This window comes from Strongylocentrotus purpuratus, unplaced genomic scaffold (assembly GCF_000002235.5).
Source record: "Strongylocentrotus purpuratus isolate Spur 01 unplaced genomic scaffold, Spur_5.0 spur5_scaffold_3, whole genome shotgun sequence".
In the NCBI taxonomy this organism is placed as follows: domain Eukaryota; kingdom Metazoa; phylum Echinodermata; class Echinoidea; order Camarodonta; family Strongylocentrotidae; genus Strongylocentrotus; species Strongylocentrotus purpuratus.
Window position 1 is genome coordinate 39,185,786 of NW_022145609.1, and position 24,775 is coordinate 39,210,560.

General features: G+C 35.5%; 1 protein-coding gene across 1 annotated transcript; it reads right to left on the reverse strand.

Annotated features, from left to right (window-relative positions):
* Nucleotides 1-1,989: 1,989 nt before the first annotated feature.
* On the reverse strand, nucleotides 1,990-9,975 carry LOC594140 (ribonucleoside-diphosphate reductase subunit M2 B). The gene is made up of 8 exons (XM_030996469.1): nucleotides 9,773-9,975; nucleotides 8,499-9,222; nucleotides 7,617-7,681; nucleotides 7,089-7,235; nucleotides 6,451-6,541; nucleotides 5,572-5,719; nucleotides 4,271-4,541; nucleotides 1,990-3,593 (listed from the first exon to the last, which is right to left on the reverse strand). Exons 1-8 carry the CDS (start codon nucleotides 9,803-9,805, stop codon nucleotides 3,438-3,440), a joined length of 1,635 nt encoding a protein of 544 aa, XP_030852329.1. The 5' UTR covers nucleotides 9,806-9,975; the 3' UTR covers nucleotides 1,990-3,437.
* Between the last annotated feature and the right edge of the window lie 14,800 nt (nucleotides 9,976-24,775).

A 24,775-nucleotide genomic window follows, 5' to 3' on the forward strand; every position in this document is an offset into this window, starting at 1 on the left:
TAGACTGGTATGTCATTCTCCCTTTCTATAAACTTATATAAGGGCTGTCGGTCTTGTGGGCCGATGGTTTATGGTCTGTCAGGCTCTACTGGGATGTCTGATCTTTCTTATTACATGTATATCACTGTACAATAAATATGTTGCATCTATCATTATATATGCAGTACTGGTCATTCATTGTCGTCCTGAATTTTTGTTCGACTTACAAGTAGCTACATGTACCGTAGTTATCTTTCTAAAAATCTGAACATCAGCCTGTCTCATCTCCATGTACATTCAAATGAATCAATCCATACTGTAACAAATTCTTATCAACTGAATACAAACATTACCTCTACCACATGACACATTTTAATGACAAAAAGTGAAAAATGTTAGTTGCATGAACTTGTTTACACACTTCTTCAAGCACATTCCAATATTTGATTAAAATCAGATACATGCACTTCATTACATGAAAGTTTTTCTTCAATATACATACACAAATTATATATATACCGGTATATATATATATGTTTTTTAATCTACTATTGTCTTTTTATAATCAGAAATTTTGCTTCTGAATGCACTACTTTGAGACGAGACATAGATTAAATTCTTCATGTACATGTAACTTTGCCTTTTACTTTTAGTTTTTTTTAAATATTAATTACTTGTTTTAATTTTCTTAAAACACTGTTACTTCGTTATGAAATCTTTCATAATTAAATGTTTCACTTAAAATTGGCAATTTCTTAAGTGTTTAACAAAACAACAAAGAACAAGAAGGGATTCACACTATATAGTTCTCTGGCAATTTAACAAGTAATGCAAGGATACTCCAACTTAACCTAGAATATACTATTACTATTACTGAAATCTTGAACTAAAATATGTACCAGTACATTACATTGAAATACTGTAATGTCAGAGAGAAATAAAGCATATAAAAACGTGTTCATAATGAAGTGCACAGACATGTACTTGATGTAAATGTATAACCATATAGGTCCTGTCCTGTCAAATCATTACTGTTACAAAGAGTACCCCATCATTATTCAAATATCTGTAGTGTCCAAAATATTTACTGTTTAAAGAAAGTAGAGTACAATAAAGCTTATACATGTGTATGGAAGCAAAGTAACATTAGATTGAGGCAGTTTGAAATTGATAATGATGCAATTGTACACGTCCTGGACTACTGGTTACACAAACTTAACAAAGATGATGAAATAATGATTTTAGTACAATATTCATGCAGGCAGTTAATATGCAAAGAGCCTTAGTTTAAAACGTCAATAAATATTTTAAAATGCAACAAAAACCAAATGATACAAAGCATGAAAGGTCAACGTATAACATCGACGGAACACTACTCGTACATTTATTAATGATGTAAAAATGGCTAGTGAAAGTGTTCTTCAGAGAGAAAAACAAATTACATGAAAGTTCAAGCATTACTTGATCAGAAGACAACCAAGAAAATATTTATGTAGCCCACAAGTTTACATGTCTATTTCTCAACATCTTTTTTGTAATATAAAACAAACTAAAAAACAACAATGAATGTTATTTTTTGACATCCTGTAGAAATTTCAAGAATTTATAAATTTTGTTAAAAAGACTTATTTTATGGTTACAATTTATTTGGACATGCACTTTTCAAAACAGAGAAAAGGCATATTAAAACATATTTAATACATGATGTATTACATATTTACAATTGAGAAGTTACATTCAAACATGCATGTGTTTACAGGCCTACTAAAATAAAGTGTAGCTCAAGGCAACTACAGATACATAAATATATATGTACACACTACTAATTTCAGAGAGATCAATATAAATGAATCTTAGTAGAGAGATAACAAGAGAGAGAGAGAGAGAGAGAGAGAGAGAGATATACAGTAGGTAGAAAGAGAGAGGGAGGAAGAGAGAGGGAGAGAGAGAGAGAGAGGTACAGTAGGTAGAAAGAGGAAGAGAGAGAGAGAGAGAGAGAGATAGGGAGAGTGGGGGGAGGGGGTGGAGAAATAAATGTGAGAGAGATAGAAATTGAAGTGATTGTAACATTGCAAGGATAATAAAGAGAATAAAAACAAAAGAGTGAGGAAAAAGAACCTGTAAGTTGATAAAAATATGAGATAGGACAACAGAGTACTGACAATAAGAATAAAATTACTGTGTAACTCCTTTGAATCCTTTCCCTATAAACCATACATCTGATTGTTCATGAGATACTCAAAATCTGCTATGTACATTTCAGTTACTTTCATGTTATGGCACCTGTGATATACCAACGCATTCATTAAATAGTATTGCACTTCCATTGTCGGTTTCATCACTTATTCAATTTAAACTTTAACTACTGATTCCACTGTTGAATACAATTTTCTTTTTAAATTAAAACAGGCTTTGTAATGCATCCTAAAAAATGCATTAAAAAAAAATCACTTTCATCTACATTTGTAGAACTACTGTGATCTAAACAGAAATAGGGCTCTATATGGACTGGCACTTCCAATAATTTAACCACTATCTTTCAGCCAATAAACATCGTATGTATCACATTTCTAATATTACTTCAGTGTTTTGCATGTGAAACCTACAAGTACCTATATAAATTGTTGCATATAAAATCTAAAAATCAAATAAAAACACACACTTTCATCTCCTCAACGATTGTCTATGTTTCATTATATCTTCAATCATAAATGTCTGTCATTTACAGCCAATAAAAACTGGAAGGCTTCATTTTTTCGCCTGTAAAGACGATTTAAATACTGCATCAATATGACAAAATTATCCATTCACCACCAGAAAGGCAAAGAGACCTTTGGCACAAATGTTCTTGTGCAAATCAATATCCGATTTACCATCTTTACGTCTTAAAATGAATTCAGAAATAAATTAATGCCCTGCTTGTGTATACGGAAAGGTTCCACATATAGAAAACAAGAAAATCAACCCATTAATACAGGTTAAAATAAGATAATCTAAACATTATCTTAATAATCTGATCTCAACATTGAGTTAATCTTCTTCAGGCTCTCAACAGAAACAAAACAGCAAAATGTCTGCTGCATATACACCACAGCACCACCCTTCTACCAAGGGTAGTAGTGGTCAGATTGTAATAGTTTGCATCCAACGTGAATGTATGCTTTCCATCTCTCTCAGCAGTCAGAATGCAAACCTTTTGCAGACTTTGATAAAACAAGAAACTTTGCAACATCAATCTTCCACAAATCGTCAAAGCTTGCCTTTTCTTGCAGCAAGAAACATTGGCCAAATATTGTTGGAGTACAGATATGGTTGTGATTCATTAATTTTGCAGAAAATTTGCATATTTGGATCACTCTCGAAATTTCACAACATTTTCTGGTTTGTCAGTATAAAAATATACCATCGAAGGCCTTCATCACCGTTTAGGCTGCAGGATACCCGAGTGTGGTCAGTTCTTAAAAGTCTGCATCCAACGTAAAGGTGTGCCTTCCCAATTCTGGGGTCATCACGTTCATCTTCTGGTACTCTCCCACTCGCTTCTCAAAGAAGTTGGACTTTCCTTCCAGCGAGATGTTCTCCATGAAGTCAAAAGGGTTCTCAACTTTGTAGATCTGGATTTTCGTGGGTGGAAAGAGGAGTAGTAAGATAAAATCAAGTTGAGAATAATCATAACACACCAGGGTGTGTTTCACAAAGACTAAGATTGACTTAAGTTGGACTTGAACTATGGCAGGCCATTCATGCCACCATTGGTCTCTCAAGGGACGTCACAAATCAATAGAATTCACTTTTTTTTCTTAGTTTATTATTTAAGGAAAAAAACATTATCCAAAGATCATAATTTCTAAGGTTTTTTTCCTCTAATTTTACATCTGGTTCAAGACTATTAAAGGGCATGAACTGCCTCCCATAGTTCAAGTCCAACTTAAGTGGATCTTAGTCTTTGTGAAACACCTCCCTGGTAATATCATAAAACAATATTCATAGAATCAGCATTTCATATAGAGTATCAATGGCATTTAGGTGTAAATTAGGGTTATTCTTCAATTTGCTTCTACCTACAAACTATTCAGAAGACATCTTCAAAAGATGCAAAATGAGAGAAAGAGAGAGCGGGAAAGAAAGAGAGAGAGAGAGAGGGAGGGAGGGAGAGAGAGAGAGGGAGGGAGAGAGAGAGAGGGAGGGAGGGAGAGAGAGAGAGAGAGAGAGAGAGAGAGAGAGAAAGGGGGGGGGGGGAGGAAGGGAAAGAGAAAGAGAGAGCATCATAAATATATGATCTTTGCCATACCTTTGGGCATTTGAGTTCCATGAGCAGTCTGTCGGCCACAAACTGGATGTACTGGCACATGAGACGGGCATTCATACCAATGAGAGCTACCGGTAGAGCTTCGGAGAGGTACTCCTCTTCCAATCGGACCGCATCCCTGATGATCTCCTGGATACGGGAGACAGGAGTCGGGTGGTTGAGATGGGAGAAGAGCAGGCAGGCAAAGTCGCAGTGGAGACCCTCATCACGGCTAATCAGCTCGTTGGAGAATGTCAAGCCTGGTAATAGTCCTCTGCAGAATTAGGATTGAATGTTCATGAGTATGGGCAAAGAGAAGAGTTTAATGGGATATAAATGATGAATTGTGCTACACGCAAGTATTTAGTGCTGCTGAAAAAATTACAATGACCTTTAAAAAAAAGGAATATACCCAAAGTGAGACTTGACACCTACAGCCGGCCGATGCTCCAAACCGTAACTCTAAACCCCAAATTTTCAATATTTTAACAAGGGGCCCATGCACAGGGACTCCAATATTCAGAGCCTCTATTCAAAAAGATGTGGAGCCCTAACCTAAGGCTAGACCTTATGTCTTCAGATACAGATATAAGATCAATATTAAACTGACAATACATGTTATATGACATATTGCATGTGAGTTATTCAATTCAGTTCAATTATATTCTACACAGATTATCAAAGCCTCTCTGCACTAGTTTGGCCAGGAGGGAGTAGACCTCCCTGCATGGTCACTGGCAGGTGGTTCTCATCAAATCAGCTCTAAATTAACATAAGAAAAAGGGGACCAACGGTCACTGCTTAGGCATTGTTTGCTCTATAGAGGGCGCAAGTAGCTTTAAGTAGTGCAGTGGGGCTTTAAAGAAAATGGATTTAAGATCATCACAAGATCTTCTTTACGCAAAGATGTACCGCAAATACACACACAATTGGCATCAAATTTATATCCTTAATTCAATTCAGGTTTTATTGTAAATAAAAACATACTGAATAAAAAGTCCGGAGACTCATACAATTCAGTTTACAAATTATAAATACATACAAGAATAAAGAAATCAATACTTTTGGCAATCTTTTTTTTATATTAATTACTGATTCTAATGAACTAAACAACTAATTTCAAACAATCGTGAAATAATACATGTTCTAATTGTGCAATTAAAACGTTTAAAGAGTAAAATAAGTTGTTACCGTTTTCTAAATGTCATATGCAATTTTGTAATACACTTTCAAATTAATAAGTAGTCTTTTTTAAACCTAGTTAACATTTCTTTAAAAGTATATTTATATATAGATATATATACCGCTTCTTGAACCAAAAAATAGCAGCAAAGGATCCTGAGAAGAAGATTCCTTCCACTGCAGCAAATGCAACCAATCTCTCAGCGAAGGTGCTCTCATCTGATGCTATCCACTTCAAAGCCCAGTCTGCTTTCTTCTTCACAAATGGCACTGTGAGAGAAAGCAACAGAAAATCAATGACCAGTCTCAACTTAGAGTAAGGAACAGAAGTCGATTACCAGTACCAGTCTCTACTGAAAAAAGGAACATAAAAATTGTTATCAATAACAAAAGCTAAATTTCTACGGCAAATTTGCTCTCAGCCAATCAAAATGCCACAATTTCATTAGCTTAAAACAGTTATTGTTACTTGTAATTGATGAATATAAATCATGGTCACAAATCTACAGAACTTACATTTTTGATAGTTCATTGATGAAGGAAAAAATATTATCTAAACATCATCATTGAGAGACCATTGGTGAGAGCAACCAGTGGCATAAACGGCCTACCATAGTTAAGTCCCACTTAAAGTTGATCTTAGTTTGTGAAACACTCCCCAGTGCTCACTTTATGACTAGACCCAAGCTGCTTAATAGTATTTCACTGTGTGCTTTACCTACTGGTTATAACCAACAAGGGTTTGTAACCGTGTCCTCGTACACACAAAAAAACATCAAACATTCTGGTTATGTGACTACAGTCAAACCTGCTTTAGCAATCACCTGTACAGAAAGGCCAGTTATATATAGAGACCACATTTTTTGTTCCCTCGAATATGGTTTCTCAATGAAACCTATACTAAAGGAACCTGTACATACAGACCACCTGCCAATAAAAACCATGTTTCGTGTTTCCCTTGAGTGTTCTTTACATACAGGTTTCACTGTTTTGATACTTACTGGTTTGAATAGCATTGAAGAGTCTGTGTTTCTCTGTTGGGTCTTTCACATAGGTATCTATCAGGAGACTGTACATCTCAGAGTGAATGTTCTAAACAAAGATGAAAATAGGGCAAAACATGATATCTTGTGAGACAGAATCCCACTTCTTCTTGTTGTAAAGAGTTCCGATTGATTCATAAATGTGCATTTTTATCTTTGTGCGACATGTACATAGAGTGCTTTTTCTTGTTTACTACTTAATTATTCAATATTTCACAAATATTGAAGGAAGTATGTACATTTCTTTTGAGCAATAAATCTTATGTTGAGATAATGGACAAAGTTTTCTACAATAATTTTTTTTAAATCGATTTCATTTTTCTAGAGACAAAGTGCCCTAATTTTGATGTAGATTTTTTGTATCTGTTTTGACAAATGTGTAGAAAAAAAGACCTACCATTTGAATGATAAACACTGTCTTTAAAACCGTAGGTCTCATGGTTACTCATAAACAAGGATGAAACAAGACTAATTTTTAAAGCATCTCTGTCAAAACGTATCACAATTACACCAAACTAAATGACATTTTTTTACTGTTATATTATAAAAGTGAGAGAAGTTTAAAAAAACATAAAAAGATTAATTTGTGTACTCACCTCCATTGCAATCTGGAAGCCATAGAAGCATTTAGCTTCTGGTATCTGGACCTCTTGACTGAACCTTTCTACCAGATTCTCATTGACGATCCCATCGCTGGCTGCAAAGAAGGCTAGCACGTGGGTCACAAAGTGCTTCTCCTCCGGCTGGAGACGGATAGAGAGTAAATAAACAAATGGTAACAGAGAATAAAACTTTGCTGCAAAGAAAAGTGGAAAAAAACAAACCCTTGGCAGGTCCTAGTCAAATTTTTCATTTTTTCCCTTCTGTATTGGCCCATAAATAATAAGTTTACAATTTAACATGGTGATATCATTGGTCCTAACTTCACCTCGTATCAAAATGAAAGTCGCTTGAGTTTTCTAACATACTACAGTGTCTGCTACAAAGCAAAAAAATAAATAAAATAGGGGTGTGTCTTATGCACAGAGATTTACAGTAAGTTTAATACGCGTTTCATGAAACGCTACCCTGGTAATCTGGTATTGTGATCTAAGGTAAAGTAAAGAATAAGTGGTGTATCAAACCTTGAGTTTCTGCCAATCCTTCCAGTCTTCTCCCAAGTCTACCTCCTCTGTAGTCCAGAAAGAAGCTGAATTGGAAAGAATTTGTGGACAATTGAATTATGATGGAATTTTTACTACAAATTGTACATATCACAGTACCCCGTTACATGCATGGATTTGCAGGAAAAAATGCATTTAAATAATGGTTGAGTTCAACTATATATTTGTAAAGCACTTAGAGAAATTTGTATTAAGCGCTATATAAAAATTAAATATTATTATTTATTATTATTAACTTTTATTCACCTATCATTTACTCTCCTTTGATGAAACCTGTTCATATCCATTTGGTTTTAAAGGTAAAGACCAGTTATGGTCATGCAATTGCATTGTGAAAGAAACGTTGTGGAATCGATCAGAAAAGGTTGATCATCTAGCATCTAGCATCTGCAAGGTTCTGGAATCATCAAAATGATAAGAAATTTGGCCCATTCTTCGTAAAGTTACAAGCACTATACACAGAAAGAGGTATATGGGACTACCCTATATCTCTCACAGACCATGAGAGAAACAAATTTACCAAATATATGAATTAGTAGGCGGTTTACCGGCAAATTTTTTATCATCATGTATTAGTCAAAACATATTCTTTCACATGATTGGTAATGAGAGCTTCCATTTCATTTTTTGAAATTGGGGCATTTCCAATACTGGTCTTTACCTTTAAGAATAATATGTATCCTCCTATTTATCAACAAAAATTACAGAAATGTGGAAGAGTGAGATGATACCACAGAGTATTTCAACTGTTAACATGGTCATTAATTATTACAGGTCATTTGATGGTTTTTCAATTCATTATTCATTCAAGTCACAAGTGCTATGAACCTACAAGTAACCTACCCATTGCTCTCTTGTAAAACTTCCATACGTCGGGGTACTTGATTGGAAAGAGTACGAAGCGCTGAGCATTAGGGGTCAAAAGAGGTTCATCCATTTCATGCCCTGCCTTCTTCTTATCATCAGTAGTCCTTGAACTTTGACCTTGTTGGCTTCCGACGGTGGTAAAGGTGGTGTTTTTTGAGAGAAGAACAGTATCCAGGATCTGTAATTTGGAAGCATTTGATTTGGTTGAACCCTGAGAGGTAGTTGATGGATGAACACTGCTGTCACCTGGCTGTATGGTCTGCATGGACCTTGTTGATAATCTCTGCAGCTCGCTTTCTTCCTCCTCTTCATCGCTGGTTTCGTTGAGGATCACCGTCATCGAGGAGTCAAAGGAATCAAGACTTGGCTTGTCGGTGAGCTGGGATGTACCGGACACTTCTCCATTTCTCCCCTTCCACGTTTCCTCCACTTCCTCCCCACCCGTCTCATCTCTAGCGAGTTCAGGCTGGGATGCGTCAAAGCCTTCTCCGTCTTCATGACCCAGCTCTCTGTCGGCCTGCGAGTCTGGGGCCATGTCCACGGACATCATGGACACCTGAGAGGACGGCATGGCCGGCTCATCTTCGTCGCTACCATGGTGATGATCAAACCAGTTCGTCTCTCTTCCATCTCCATTGATAAGGTTTGGCATCCCTGATTTAGGTTTCTTACTCTTTGAATCAAGACCCCCAATCACCATCTAGTAGGACCAACAAATATACAAAAGAAATAAAGTGAACAAATATATTTTAACAAACCAAACATGTATTGCAATAATATTATACCCCCGCCCCCCCCCAAAAAAAAAAAAAAAAAAATCATAGACTGATAGTACTTTAGCCAAGTAATCTAGGTCTAGAGTCTAACAAGTTCTACATCATTACTAGACCGAATTTTTCTGTCTCTTTCGTTCGTTAGCCTCTGATTTGGGTAGGTCGGCTCAGCCGACCTACCCAAATCAGAGGCTAACGAACGAAAGAGACAGAAAAATTCGGTCTAGACTCTACATCATTACTGTGATTACATGAACTTGGTTGGAGAAAATTTAAGTACACCATCTGAGCATGTCTCCTCCGCATAAGTTAAATTCTGACTATCATGAAAATATAATTATAAGCAATTCAACAGTCCATACATTTAGACTCTTTTTTTTTTCAAACCGTGCAAACAGCTATTCAAGCGTGTGGGACCGAAGCCAAGGACGCCGATGGGAGATGCATACGATATTCTCCGATCACTTTTCTAATTACCTGAGATCTCTTGTTATTTCTGAAGCTATCCATCCATACGTGGTAATCTAGGGTGACTGTTGGAATTGAGGTTCCATGTCAAAAAGTTTCAATAAACAGCTATAGAGTCTAAGCAGTAACAAAGCGAAAATGGTAGCACTAGAAGTCTAGTCTATTATTTGCTACACACGTTACATTTGTTTTGTTTGCGTAAGCGTGAATATTGCGACTGAATCAATGTGCGTATGTAGGTCTTACTTAAGTGCTATAAATCGTGCTCACTATACATTCGCAGGAGAGTGTTCTGAAACCCCACACAACTTCTGGGTTTAAATGTCCACTTGCAATTTTTCTAATTTTAACCTTTTCGTAATTGATCGCGTTTGCATGTTCCTGCACGTTGGGTTTTGTTTACTTGTTTTCCTTTCACATTTGCACTCATGGCTTGTCCAAAAAGGTTGACAAAGGAGGTTTGATAAACTATGGCCTGCAAGAAATAGATTTAATTTAGAGAAAGAAATTGTATTAGATGTTTCAATTTAAAATATTCATTGCAATAAATACATAGGCTTAGATAATATAGAAGGGTTTTCTTAACTTCAAACAAGAGTCGCTTTCAACATTTCTATCTATAGTAATATATTTCTGCTAAATCTTTAAGTTTTTGTTTTTGTCTAAGTATTGTTGTTGTTTGTTGATGGGGGGGGGGGGGGGGGGGCTGGGGTTTTGGTAAGATACGGTGCATTCCTCAGAGCTCCTGATACAATGAACCAAAAACATCAGGAGAAAAAGCCCACCCCCATACAAATAGATAACAATATTAATAATAATAATAATACAAAATACATAATACAAAAACAGAGAGAATTTTTTTCCGTCGAGATCGAATACATACATTCGAGGTGTATATTAATAAGAGCAAGGAGGGGGGGGGGGGGTCGGGTGTCAATATATCGTGTGTGTGGGGGGGGGGATCATGGGCGGTGTTTCAGACCATTGTTTAGATTCTCCCTATCTTTTTCTCGTGTCAGACATTTTAATTTTGGTTGGTTCTTTCTTTCTTTAGAGAGAGATAGATAGAGAGAGAGAGAGAGAGAGAGAGAGAGAGAGAGAGACTGGGAGAGAGAGAGAAAGAACTATGGTCTCCGATGTGGGTCAAGTGATGAACTGTGGGTCTTCTTGCCCTTGGAAGGACATGTCGATTGTCGAAATACAACATGGGCACAGCGGGAGCAAAACAACTTCTTTACATTGCATTATATAGTTCACAACTTCTCATGCTTGTCTGCACGTTTATAGAGCAGGTAAATACCATCCATGCCCAACCATTGTTAAATACCATGAATCATCAATACTTTTATTCTCTAAATTGAAAATGGTTATGAAATACGAATGTTATCGTTCTCCCCCCCCCCCCCCCCCCAATGATAGGGTGTAATATGCACGTTCGTCATATTTTGTTATGGAAATAGGTCGCCGGGATTATGAGTTACGTACACAAGGAAGGTCGTGAGTGTTTTATGTGAGACTCTTTCGGAGTGGAGATGAAAACAAAACATAGATAAGCATATACGGGTATGATATTTATATCGACCCACACACAATGCATATGCCTAGATTTCAAGGTTCAAGTTTTACGTTTGTTTCACATTTTACAAAAAATATAGGTAGACATATATATAACATAAAAATTATAATATATATATATATATATATATATATATACATGTAGTATGAGCACGTCTAAATGATACTCAATTCATATGATAGATTAAGTAGAATGTGAGGAACCTATTGAAAAGTAGCAGTGCTTGTATATATAGGTTCTTAATAAAATAGACATTGTAGAAAAAACATAGCAGTAGAGAAAGACGTAATTTAGAGGGGGAATTTAAAACACAACGGAATAAGGAATTATATTTGTATGCAAATGCATTAGCACCAATACCCCGCAGAGTCACCTGGTTAAAATACGTAGTCACCTAAGCAATTTAGCAAAGCACCGTTAAACGAAACTTCAAGTGTATATAATTATACAGTAATTAATACATGGAAGGTATAACGTAACTTGGAGAAAACCATAAAGATAAATATTACAGCTTCCCGAGTGAAATGATAATTCAAAGAGTCCAGAATTGGACCGTGTACACCAGGTCGTCCATGAAAAGAGAACGCGAATTATATTAGACAGTATAATTATAATCTAAGAAAAGTGCATAGCAACATGCAATAATTCGTTCATAATTATATACGCATTCAATAGATGCATGCAGAAACAAAGCAATTTGTTTTCATACTACATTAAAAACCGGAACATGCATAATGTATTAACGATAAGATTAGCATTAGAGAAAAAAAAAGGGTAACAAGGACTGCATGGGGAGGGCAAACAAAATATATCAGACATAACAATTAAAAAAGACAACTCAAAGTTTGCGGTTGAAGCAATTTAACGATGGTGCTTCCTTAACCTCCGAATCCAAACCATTTCATAAGAGGAACAGGTATAAATGATTGTTTTTAAGGCAAAAACTGTTCGTATCGGGGGGGGGGGGTGGAAATTGTCTCTTTGTCTTGTGGGATAAGAGTGAATTACGCTGTTTATAGCGAACATGAGAGAGAATATATTGGGCAAATCATCATCCTTACTTAGTTGATACATCAACATTCCTAGGAAATAGTTGTATCAATCAAATACTTTCAGAATACGATTTGCACAAAATAAAACCTTAGTGTGTGCCTGAAAATCAGCCAGATGTATTATTCTTATTGCTCTTTTTTGGATCTTGAAAATCGAAACGATTTTTCTTTTTCAAAATTTCCCCACGCTAGCACCCGTAATTTAAATAAGGGAGTAACATAGTTGAATATATAATTTTTAAGACATGAGATGGAAAATAAGATTTCAACTTATTGATTTCTCCTAGACAAAAGTCTGCATAAATAATCGATTTGAGTATTCCTTTTTAGTTTACAGTCGATAAAAAGATCAATAAATTTAGTGGAATATAATGGGTTAAGGGTATCAGCCATTAACCAAAACTTGTCCTGGTAGCTCAGATAGTGTATTGCTGAAAATCATAAAATTAGTCTTATTCAAATTCAGAGAAAATTTGTTTGCTCGTATCCCTTCAACTACAAATTGCAATAAAAATTCAGGGAATCAAGACGAATTCTAAGGTTGGGATGAGAGCAGCAAATGCTTGAGTCATCTGCAAAGTGTAGAAACGAAAGAACCGTGGATGAGTTTTTGAAGTCATTTATATTATAGATAATAAAAAGAAGCGAGCCTATCACATACCCGCCTCTCTTTGTTCTATCTCTCTCTCTCTCTCTCTCTCTCCCTTCTTTATCTCTCTCTCTCTCTTCTCCCTTCTTTATCTCTCTCTCTCTCTCTCTCTCTCTCCCTTATCTCTCTCTCTCTCTTTCTCTCTCTCTCCTTCTTCTCTCTCTCTCTCTTTCTCTCTCTCCCTTCTTTATCTCTCTCTCTCTCTCTCTCTTCTTTATCTCTCTCTCTCTCTCTTCTTTATCTCTCTCTCTCTCTCTCCCTTCTTATCTCTCTCTCTCTTTCTCTCTCTCTTTCTCTCTCTCTCTCTTTCTCTTTCTCTCTACCCCTTCTTATCTACATTGTATATCTGCCCCTCACTGTCTCTATTTTCTTCTCCGCTATTACCCTATTATGCCTAATCTATTTTAATTTATAATTCAATTTTTCTGTCGTCCTCTCGATCTTTCTTCCTTTCCCCCTGTCTCACACAGTCCCTCTTTTCAAGTAATGTGCGTTCGGTGAAAAGTAAGACTTCTGTTTTCTTATTATTGAAAAATCAATAACTTTATAGCGTTGGTATACTGTTAGATTTTATCCACGTCATCAATAAAGAAACATTTTGCGTTGCGGCAAGTCCGTTCAGAGATATGGTGACTTATTCTAGAAATTCGCATAAAAATGCGACATGTAGATGCTTTACGAGGATAGCCAGGGTATTTATGAATGAAAAGAAATTCAACAATGATTTGCATTTTGAGGATAATTTTGTTTTATTCTTTCATGATAATATTATAGCCTATTTCGCGCACCCCGGAGAGCAATCTATCTTTAATAAGCATTTACTTTCTTGCCAACATTAATAATGATGCCAACAAAGACCAATGGAAAATAATCTGAACTCGAAACACAGACCAAGAACGTTGAAGTTGTGAGACACTGTAGAGCAAGCTTTATTAACGCCCATCAGAGGCGCGGACACCGGCGCTGTACAAGAACCCATATCATCATTATCTTCATCATCATCATCATCATCATAATCTTCAGTGATTTTATTGAACGATACTCGATCTATACAGCAAAATGTGGTTGTAATTTTGGTGGAGCTCCGAGGAGAGGGGGCACTTGGCTTGCCCCTCCTTTAAAAGACGCCATTGTTTACAAACAAATAATTACACAATGAACAATTAGTGGAGATTTCCAAAGGAGGGCACTGTGATAAAAGGAATGAAGTAAATCATCATTTAGACAAACATACAACAGATAAACTGTTTTTGTTCTATTAAACTTGGACCATCTTTATTGTAAGCGCCTAGAAAATATTTAAACAAAATCTATATGATCTATAATTAGCAAAGAAGCCAGAACTAAAACAAGACAGAAAAATACATACCCTGGTAAATGACGTCATTATTCAAAATGTGGTTAGATATTTTGTCTCCAAAATCTCACAGAAAGTTGCCGTAAGTTGAGTCAATTCACAACTCCTCTTTTATTGCTTATTAAAAGCCTGGATGGACGAAGAACGATTTTGAGCCGAGGCCGCAGAAGACTTCGAATAAGAAAGAGCTTCTTTTGCGGAAGACAGGGTTTTATATAAACATGGGATCTCCGTATTCCTATCTAAGGCGTTCTGTCATGACTGTAGAATGATTTTAACTTGGGGAATAATAATGAGAAAGTACAGCCCAACCTGAGAGATTGCCGCTGACACGAGAAGGTATTGAAAACCCTGCAAGGGAGGTGAGAAGAATCAATAGCAGCCTCCTAACAAACTTTGGACCAACCATGGGAGGGGCGAAATCTTTAGAATATGGGGACAAGAAGGGAAATTGTAAAAACTATAATATATCTCAGGGCGCCAAGGTTATTGTCATAATATACAACTCAAAATACGGGCTTAACCATTTGATACAATTTGAATCAATTTTTCATTTTATTCAAGGGGTTAAGATAGAACAACACACCGATGAATAAAAGGCTTAATATGCGGGAATACTTCTGGTATATAAAACGGACGGGTCTGATGTATCTAACGATATGTTATGTCAAGTTGGTCTGTAATACCAACCTTCCAGTAAAAGGATTTAAAAAAAAATTACTTTTCACCACTCTGTGTTATCCTCAGATAGGGACATTTGCATTTGCAACCAAGTTGCTCCGAAAGGGAATTCATTGGTGAAAGTGTGAACGAGATCGAATAATCAAGAAAGTTAATAAACTGTTGTTAAAATATATATAACTTTAGTTTTCTATACATTTTTACATCGTCATATCGGGTGTCTTAACACCTTGACGGTGAGAAGCAAAGTAACAAACAGTTTTTTGCTCAATGACATTTCTTCCTTTTTTTCTTCTGGGGGCTGCCCCCTACGCTACCCCCGCTGCGTACAGTCATGATTCAGTGGCAAAAACAATGGCCTCACAACTGTGATCAAAACCGTGTCGATGTGCCATATTAGTGCCCTTTTGTGAGGCATTAAGTGTTATTCAATAAAATCTGAGAATGTATACTACTATCTAGATCTATTAGGAATAAATCATTGTCAAAATCATTCCATAAACTGGGGGGGGGGGGGGAAATTATTCCACCTTTATGACCAACAGTGAAGTGCCCTATGGGCCGGGGATCGAACCCACAATCTTAGCATTTTATGTCAACACCTCTACATTAATGACTTTATCGTAAATCATCAAATTCTTTAAAACTTCAATGTGCACTAGTTTATGTTCCTGATTTTTCTGCTTTCAATGGATGTGATTAATTCCATTCATCATCGATTCTAAAAGGTCGACGTGGCAGTCGACCTTTCACAAGCTCAGTTTTTTAATGTAGTTCAGGCTGCGCGCGCAAATTCCCACCACACCCTCGATCGCTCAACACACACAAAAATCTTCACTATTACATATTTGATATCCTTGGCTTCCATTCTTAGAAAAAAAAAATACACAAACATCATCCCGGCAAGGGTGTTAGAGGAGATGTCGTCTTATACCTGTGTAAATAGAATCATCTTTTAGTTTGACACACCCCAAGGTTGGTGTTTGTTCTGAAAGTACGCATGATCACTGTGAACCAAAGTACGGGTCAAAGGTTTGCTCCTTTCACACCTGTATGTCTGTCAAGATGGCAGGTTACAAAACAAAAATCATAGCATTTGTATTCCGTTTTAGTTTTGATGGAATAATTGCGCATGATGTACATACAGTTCACAGACACTGACTTACTTGCATTTTGATATTTGTCTGCAGTCCAGCGATTATGCGGTGAAAAATTGTTATTTATTTCCACCTCAAGTATTCCACACACTGTAACATTATCAATTTGTTGGTATTATTTCCAAATATATTTCCTGTCAACCTCGTAAACAATGATAATTAGCAGTTTTTTTAAGAGTATATACCTGTATTTGTATAGGGTGGTAGCAAAGTGGATATCATTAAATGTTATGCTATATGAAGAACCTATGTTCTATCATGATCCCTGTGGTAATGGAGAGAAGGGTTACGATGATGGTAATTTCGAATCGTATGAAAAACACGTTTTTTTCTTTAACTTTTATTCAAGGGTATAGCAGCAGCCTTGTAAAACGTATGGCATCCGCTGTTTTACTACCACTAGTACAATCATTATGAGAATAAAAAAGATTTATTCAATATCATAGTAAGCATAGATTTTTTAAAGAAAGTAGCCCCAAAAAATTGGTTTTGTTAAATAACTCAGACTTTCAGTGATTTTTTTTCTTCTTGAAATTGTGTTGATTGTAACGATGGACAAGAATCGATATCATCATTTCATAAACATCATCATCACAATCGTCATCACCATCATTATCGTGGCCATCATCACCACCACCACCACCATTATCACCACCATTACAATTATCACCATCATTATCATCATCATCATCACCAACATCATCTTCACCGTCACCAGCACCATCATAAACACAATCATCACCACCATCATAATCACAATCATCATCATGATAACCATCTTCACCACCATCATCACAAATATCATCGTCACCAACCTCATCATCAGCACAATCACCATCATTATCTTCACCGGAACCGCCAATTATAATCAACCAAGTCAATATGAATATAAAGTTCTTTCTATACAACGATTTGTTTTCTTCTTCAACCATTCCAACCATTGTAAATAAAAACATGCTAAAATTTTTGATAGCAAAATATTATAAGTAACATCTTTCTCCTCTCCTTCTCTTCATCGTCATCATCACTGTTTCCGTCATCATCATCATTTGTCAAAATAACCATCTCAAAGGCATTAGCAGCAAAACAAAATTTTCACTCAAACAGCACAATTTGTGTTCAACCTATCACGCACTCACCTATGTATGAAACCACTCACAACATACCCTTAAAACAGAAACCCAGAATGAAACACGGCACAAAAATGTCTATCATATGGAGAATTTATTATCCCATATCAAAATTCTTGTGTAAAAACTGTACAGTATAATGAAGCAAAAATTAATGTACTATATAGAAACCACAACGGTTACCTTCAAACTACATGTAGTTTTTTTTTCAAGCTGGACATTGATATTCACCAAACAGCTTTGGAAGATATTCTTTGTTTCAGAAAACACAAGTATTAGCATTTGACAAAATTGTGGTGGGTTTGAAAATACATTACACAAGATTTGAAATAAGATATGATTGTAGCAATTAATCAACATTATGCTAGTCTAGTAAGATAGATCCAAACAGCAGAGATGCTTGTTTGAAGTCTTTCGTTCAACACAGAAACACAAACCTACTTTGTCAGCTATATATAAATTATAGCAAAAGAGATCTATGCGATTTAGCGGTTGTACTGTATTGCATGCAAATACATTGAATCAGTTTTTATCTCCAAGACACGATTATATTTCTAAGATTGATTAGCTAGATCCCTATCAATATAGGGAAGATATTTGATCATGCAAATAAATGGTTATTAAAATGTATAAGCAGAACATTTTTCATAAAATGATATGAATTCAGGGTTGATATATCCAATTCTCTGTTTGACAAACTGAGAAAGTAATGAACCATTACAAACATTCCTCTTCCAACGTTCAATACCACACAAATCATTCAAATAGTATTTCTGTATTCAGAAATAAGACTCTCCTTAAAAATATATAATCTCTTTCCTTACTCATTGCACGTAAAAAAACACAAAAAATCTGTAAAAACACTCTAATATTACCATTCTTATGAAAATATACAAGAAAACTACTCGATGCCAGAATTCTGTTATGAAATTTGAATAAATATTAGAGTTGGTCAAAACATACATTTTCAATTAGGAGCATTTGGTGCTCACGTGGCATTTATCACATTCTTATGAGCCAAAAAACGTAGATTGATTTCCATGGCAACTAACAAACAAAGTCTATTCACAATTCACTATTTGTTCTTATTTGAATAAAGATGTATTCCACGGTTCAATTACTGTACCAAACATGCCCCATGGGAATGAAACGGTGACGGGATCATATCACAATGATGACAATATATGGGCGTTAGTTTATACAATGATTGTAGACTTTAGATCTCTCCGTTTCTTTAATGGCAAACTTGAAGAATGACCAAACAATAATTGCAAGCAAGATCTGGGTGACAAAACTGACAAACCAAATGCGTACATGTGTGATGGGGAGCGCTGTGTCTGCAAACCTTCAGACTTTTCCTGATATTAGATAAAAAATTCTTTTCTTACTCCCGTAATGATTACTCATACCATCTCATGGGTATTATAAAAACACAGACTTGTCAAATTATTTTGTGTTAGAATGGAGCCTTCTCTAAACTAGAAATACAGCTGCGTCATGTTGACATCGCAAAAACAGAGCTAACCCTGATTCTTGCGCATCCATTTTATTTGCCATAATCCATGATCATTTCATGACGCTGTGTGGTTTAAAGAAAATATTGCCAAAATTGTGTATTTCTCTGTATTGATATTTTGTGTTTCCATCATAACATATTACCATTACAAAGGTTTAAAACAAATGTTTGTCCCATTTTTAGGGTCCTGCATTTATGCTGGCTCCCAGAAACAGGATCTACACAGACACAGAGTATCCAGCCTTTGCCCCTCTTCTACTGTTTTCAAAAATGTTTGAGGCCACCTTCTCAAGTCTCAAAGATGTATAAATCCTGGGTATTTTATTTCCATAATTCCATTCCATAGTGATGGTGAATGGTTTGGGGTAAAAAGACAGCCATATTTTTGTTATCAAACATCTATTTTAAAATAACATTTCGCGTGGTGAAAGGTCCCGAAAAATTGACAAAAAATTATGGTTTCGATGTATCTAAAAGTTTAGCTTTAGCTATGTCCACTTCCCTTCTTTCTTCTGAGTATAATTCTTTTTTTCCTTCCCTTTCTTGTGTCTCTCTCCATTAACAATCTAACATTGAGGATACAATATATATATATATACAGTATTTTGAGATGAACCTGAAAATATTTGATATGATTCAGCATGATCCTTTTATGTGTTCTTTTCACAAATTCCAAATGAGTTTAATGGCACAGAAACTAAGAGTAAGAAACAGGATCGTAATTACTTTCAAAAATCAACTCAAAGGCAAGTTCAATACCCCATTCTACATCGCACAGAGATCATATAATATGATTACGTAATACAATTATAATGTTCGCACGTTTCAAGGAGATGGACGGCGCAACTAAAATCACCTTCATTTGAATTTACAAAAGTAGTTGTGATCCTGTTCAAAGTATTCTACCATTTTTATATCGATAAAAACAGTTCTATTTTCACTACATCTATACATGAGACAGTATTTCAGTTGATTATCATTATCTATATTGGCGGCCATTTGTCAACAATCTCACTTCGTATTAATAAGCATTTGAATTTGACAGTCTTCCCAAAACATGAAAGTAGACCACATAGGGAGGAAAGAGCAATTCATTGACATAATGGAATAAATATCTGGTCAATCAACAACTAGTTTTATGCTACGTTGGCAAGAAAAATCATTATTTCATTTGTGGAAATCAATATTTAACAATATCAAACTGTAAGGATAAAGCTCTGTACATGAATTACTTATAACGTATGCAGTCGAGTATTGTATATGATATGCAACGTGTGCCTACGACCTTCTGGCTCTCAGCAGACGGTTTCAATCAGTGAAACAGCTCAATACATGACAATGCCGAATGATTGATAAAACCATGAAACTCTCAAGCTTTCAAACTATCTGCTCATGGGGGCTATTTTCCCTAATTCATTTTCAGTGTAAAGGTATGTTTATGCGCAGATGAATGCTAAGTTGGCTAAATCAGAGACAGACAAAAGAAGTCTTGGATAGCTATATTATCTGACGGTTCTGCATACTTGTTTCTTTTTGCATTTGTGCTCACTGTTAATACCAAAAATGATGGGTTAACCATATACAAAACATCCTCCTGCTTCATTAATAAGCAACAGTCCTAAATTTTCAAAGAACCAAGACCATAAACAGGACTTCTACTTTACTTTTCTTCTTAAAAAGTATTATCTTACATTAAATTGCACTTCAAAAGACACGATGGAGAATAGTAAATATTTACGCATAAAATAAAATAAAATCTCTCCTAAAAAGAGCAACTAAAAAGGTGTATATAAAAGGGACCTAAGAGTTTCATGCACAATTCTCTTTTCAATAAATAATCCTCAGCAAGTACATACCTACATTGTATACAGTACACGCGACATCCACAAAAATAATCGGCACAATTCTTTGGTCCCTCACGATAACATCCCCACAATGCATAGTTGCAGAAAAGATATTGAAGAAAACAAAAACACACCCTTTTTTTTTCCTTTCTCAATTTTGAATGTTTCTAGAAATGTTGTGAATACACAAGGCGAAACATAAACACTTCTTTAGAAATAATCTTTCTTGCAACATATACACTGTACAATCTTCTTTAAAAAATTATATATCCTATACACATCGTTCATTGCATCTCTTATGTACATATAGTAAACCATTGCTGAATTATTACATACTATTTACATACCAAATACTTACAAACGTTCCCTAGAAAAGCATGTTCCTTACCACACCTCACACAAATAGTCTGAATACTATAGAAAGATATCACGTCCATACCTCTGCTTAAAACGAATTTAAAACCCAAACTGACCTAACGAGCTAGTATTGGATAGGAATTAGCCTTTGGTTAAATTGATGTGGAGAACGTGTGGGTCTATGTTTGAACTATTAAGATTCAGAGGGGCGTTATGGCTCTGTGTAGGAGTTATCGCCTTGCTGGATCTCAACAGACGATTCTATGCTTTCAGACCGAGAGCATCTAAGAAGCGATTCATATTTTCTGATCTGATCAAAATGCTCGGACAACTTCATCACTAGTCTACGGTGTAGCCAAATCTGAGAATTATGCTTTTCAAAACTTTTCAAGGCGTGACCTCGAAAGGTCATGACCTTCTCTAAAGGTCAATTACCCAGCTTAGAATGCAACGCAATCACACACTGCTCCTCAAGTAGGATGTCACAGTAATTTGAGGGGTCAGTGACACAAAGACGTATCTCCATTTTGAGAAAAAGTGGTTTATGTGTCACTGAGCACTTGGGCCTTAAGGAGTCAAGTCTGTGTTTCACTAGCCATTGACTTTAATGGGGTGTTGGGTGGAGTTAAGTCTTTTAGTTTCCTGGAAAGCCCACATTTTTTTGAACATTTTGATATCAAATACTGATTTTGGCAAAATATGGAGTTACGTCTTTGTGTCAATGAAACCTCAAGATGTTTAATTTCTTATGACAACTTTTCTCTTAGAGCATCATTATTTCCTTTTGATCAAACAAAACTATCGAACCATTTTTTGCCATTTGATTTGAGCAAAGATTGAAACTTCACTGAGCAAATGTTTGCACATAAAAAAAAAGCCTTACAAGGTCAAAAATGGACTTGAGTGTCCCGTTTCATAAAACTTGTCAATAAGGACTGTTACAATTCTAGAACAATCTCTTTCACTACCACTTAAATACTATAATTTTTGTAGCTTATGTCAATAATTGAAGAATTTAATTGATTACACCTACACGGAGCACATGTGTTCCGATGTCTAACTTTTAACCTTTACTAGATACTACTCCAAATGTTACCTCATACAAAATAGACACACCTTAAATCTAGATTTAGAAACATTCCCAAATTAAAATTCTGGAAAGCTCTGGAGAAGGAAACAAACATGAGCTGAGGTCTCATAGAGGGGCAAATTGATAATCATCACACATTGAAGAAGTACTTTCCTTAACTGGGAGATCCCCTTAAAGCTTTGAACCATCTTTTAAAACCAAAGATTGACACAACAGAAAGAACACGAGATAGATAAAAGACTTTCCAAACAAATCTCAGAAGATCTAATATAACAGCCAACCTGAAAAATCATTCTACTAACAAAGCTGCCCTCTGTAGTACTGACCTAGCGCCCTCTATGTTTAGAGACACTCAATGTTCCTTGGGACTTTCAACACAAAATAAAATCTTTTTTTTTTAAAAAGGTTGAGGTAAGCATTTGAACCAAAGGTGGGAAAAAATGAAAGATCTTAATATAGAGATTTTTTCAAGTAAAAATAAAATACTTCAAAACAAATTGTTCTTTCTCAGATACACTAGTCTCCTTCGCAAATTTGTAAGACCAAAATCTTGTACAACTTAGCAAGGAATCCATGTTTTAGAAATAGCTAGGAATGTAGAATAAAAGAACAAGATAACCAAAGGCAAATAATCAGAAGCACTTACCCAACACAACATTTCAACAAACTCTTTAAAGACAAAGTCTGCAAACTTGATGCTCTATCTACAATTTAACGTTCATGTTCGAACACTTTTCACTTTCTCAGATTTGGTACACACATTTATCACCTTCATGTCATGATTGTGGGCTTAAGGGTGGAAATACTAGCATATAAAATAATGGCTGTTGCGTTCTTGAGAGAAAAAAGTTAGGGCCATTGCAAATATGAAATTTTTCATTCGTTCAATATCTAGGGTCATAAAGATTAAATTTCCTTTACCAAAAAAATATACTGCAATTTTGTTTTAAATCCCTAAATATCACACATTTTTTTGACAGAAGAATGCAGAGAATTTGGGGTCTACAGAAAAAAAATTGTTTCCTCTATCCAGTCTGCACATTATGAATTGTTGGATTTAAAAATCATGATGACATGTTAAAACCCAAATCAACCTTGATTTATCACTATAGCTGCAAAATGTCATATGAAATATATGTAGGAGGGGTATTGCAATGTGGGCTGGCGTACACAGCTCGGTTACTAAAATCGATAGAATGATGAGATAAAGTGCATTAAAGCAAGGTGTAGTACCTACCCTATGCTGGCCCTCTTTGCCACCCCCCCCCCCCTCAAAATTCCCCTTCCTTCCTCTGCCCGATTCAATCAGTGCAACATCACTCTTTTTCTTGTCATTGTTTCATTCACATGACCAAAAACTGGTAGAATGGATGAATGTTATCTGTCAAACTTAGTTTGCTGCAGCGCAAGTTTGTCTTTGCACTCCCTCTGTACGCGTGCCTCTACTTCTGCCCAATCATTCTATCGATTCTAGTTTTGTAAGAAATTGCTTCACAAAACATAGAGCACTGTTGTGGCTGTCTTGGGGAGTGCAAATATGAAAGTCCATAAGGTCATAGACAACGAGAGTCACCACAAGTCGCAGGACTTCATTCTCACTCTTTCCTTCAGAGATTTAAAAAAATCTTCTTTTGGTAGATATGTTTTTTGATCAGTTTATTGACCACTCTGAAGGTCCTGTAGATTACACTTGATAACCAGGGGAAATTCTCTACCTTTATCAGATCATTATTTTTCTTAAAAATCATTCCTATCTGTATAGAAATAGGGAGCGCCATTTTGTTTTTCTTCTGGAAGATCAAACTTAATGGATATAATGACTGAATAAATTTATCTACTTTCATGGGATTATGTTTCAGTGACAATTACACAGTTCTGCGTAAAAAAAAATACATAAGGTCAAAGTTTTTCTTCAGGAAGATTGAACAAATTCAGTTGCTTCATACTCTATTCAGATGCTACATCTTTCAAATTCTACGTTCTATATCTTTCTCTCTCTACTATTGTCAAGGGTGAAAATAGTCTCACGGAATTGTAAAATACACTGATTTATATTTATACACAAGTCTTAAATAGATGTACTGAGCTATATATCAAAAGTGGCATGCAATTCCTTATCCTCAGGTACAAAGTTAATTAAAGCATCCTTCAAAGTACGAATGAGTGTAATAACAAACAACAACAAGGCGATCACCATAGCAATACACCTCAAGATACAAACATTACCTTACAAATACACAACTTACTCTACAATATAGTTGAGAATATATTCACTAAGTATATAAGGCTGGGTAATACATATAAACAAGTAGCACTTGGAAAATACTGCTTACATTCGACACAAATCTGTGTAAGCAAACATACAAAAAAGGGCATCAGTCAAATATATAGTTTATGGAAATAAATGGCTATTAGGATGATAACAACATTCAGGCATTCATATCCGTTAATTTTCAAATCCAATATCGTAATTACAAAACCTCGACTAGATCACAACAACAAAATGCATAAAAATATAATGTTTTCTCTCTCTTAGTCCTGTACAACAAAAATCAAAATACACAAAATCTGTCACTTGAATATATTTTCTCTCTTGAAGAAAA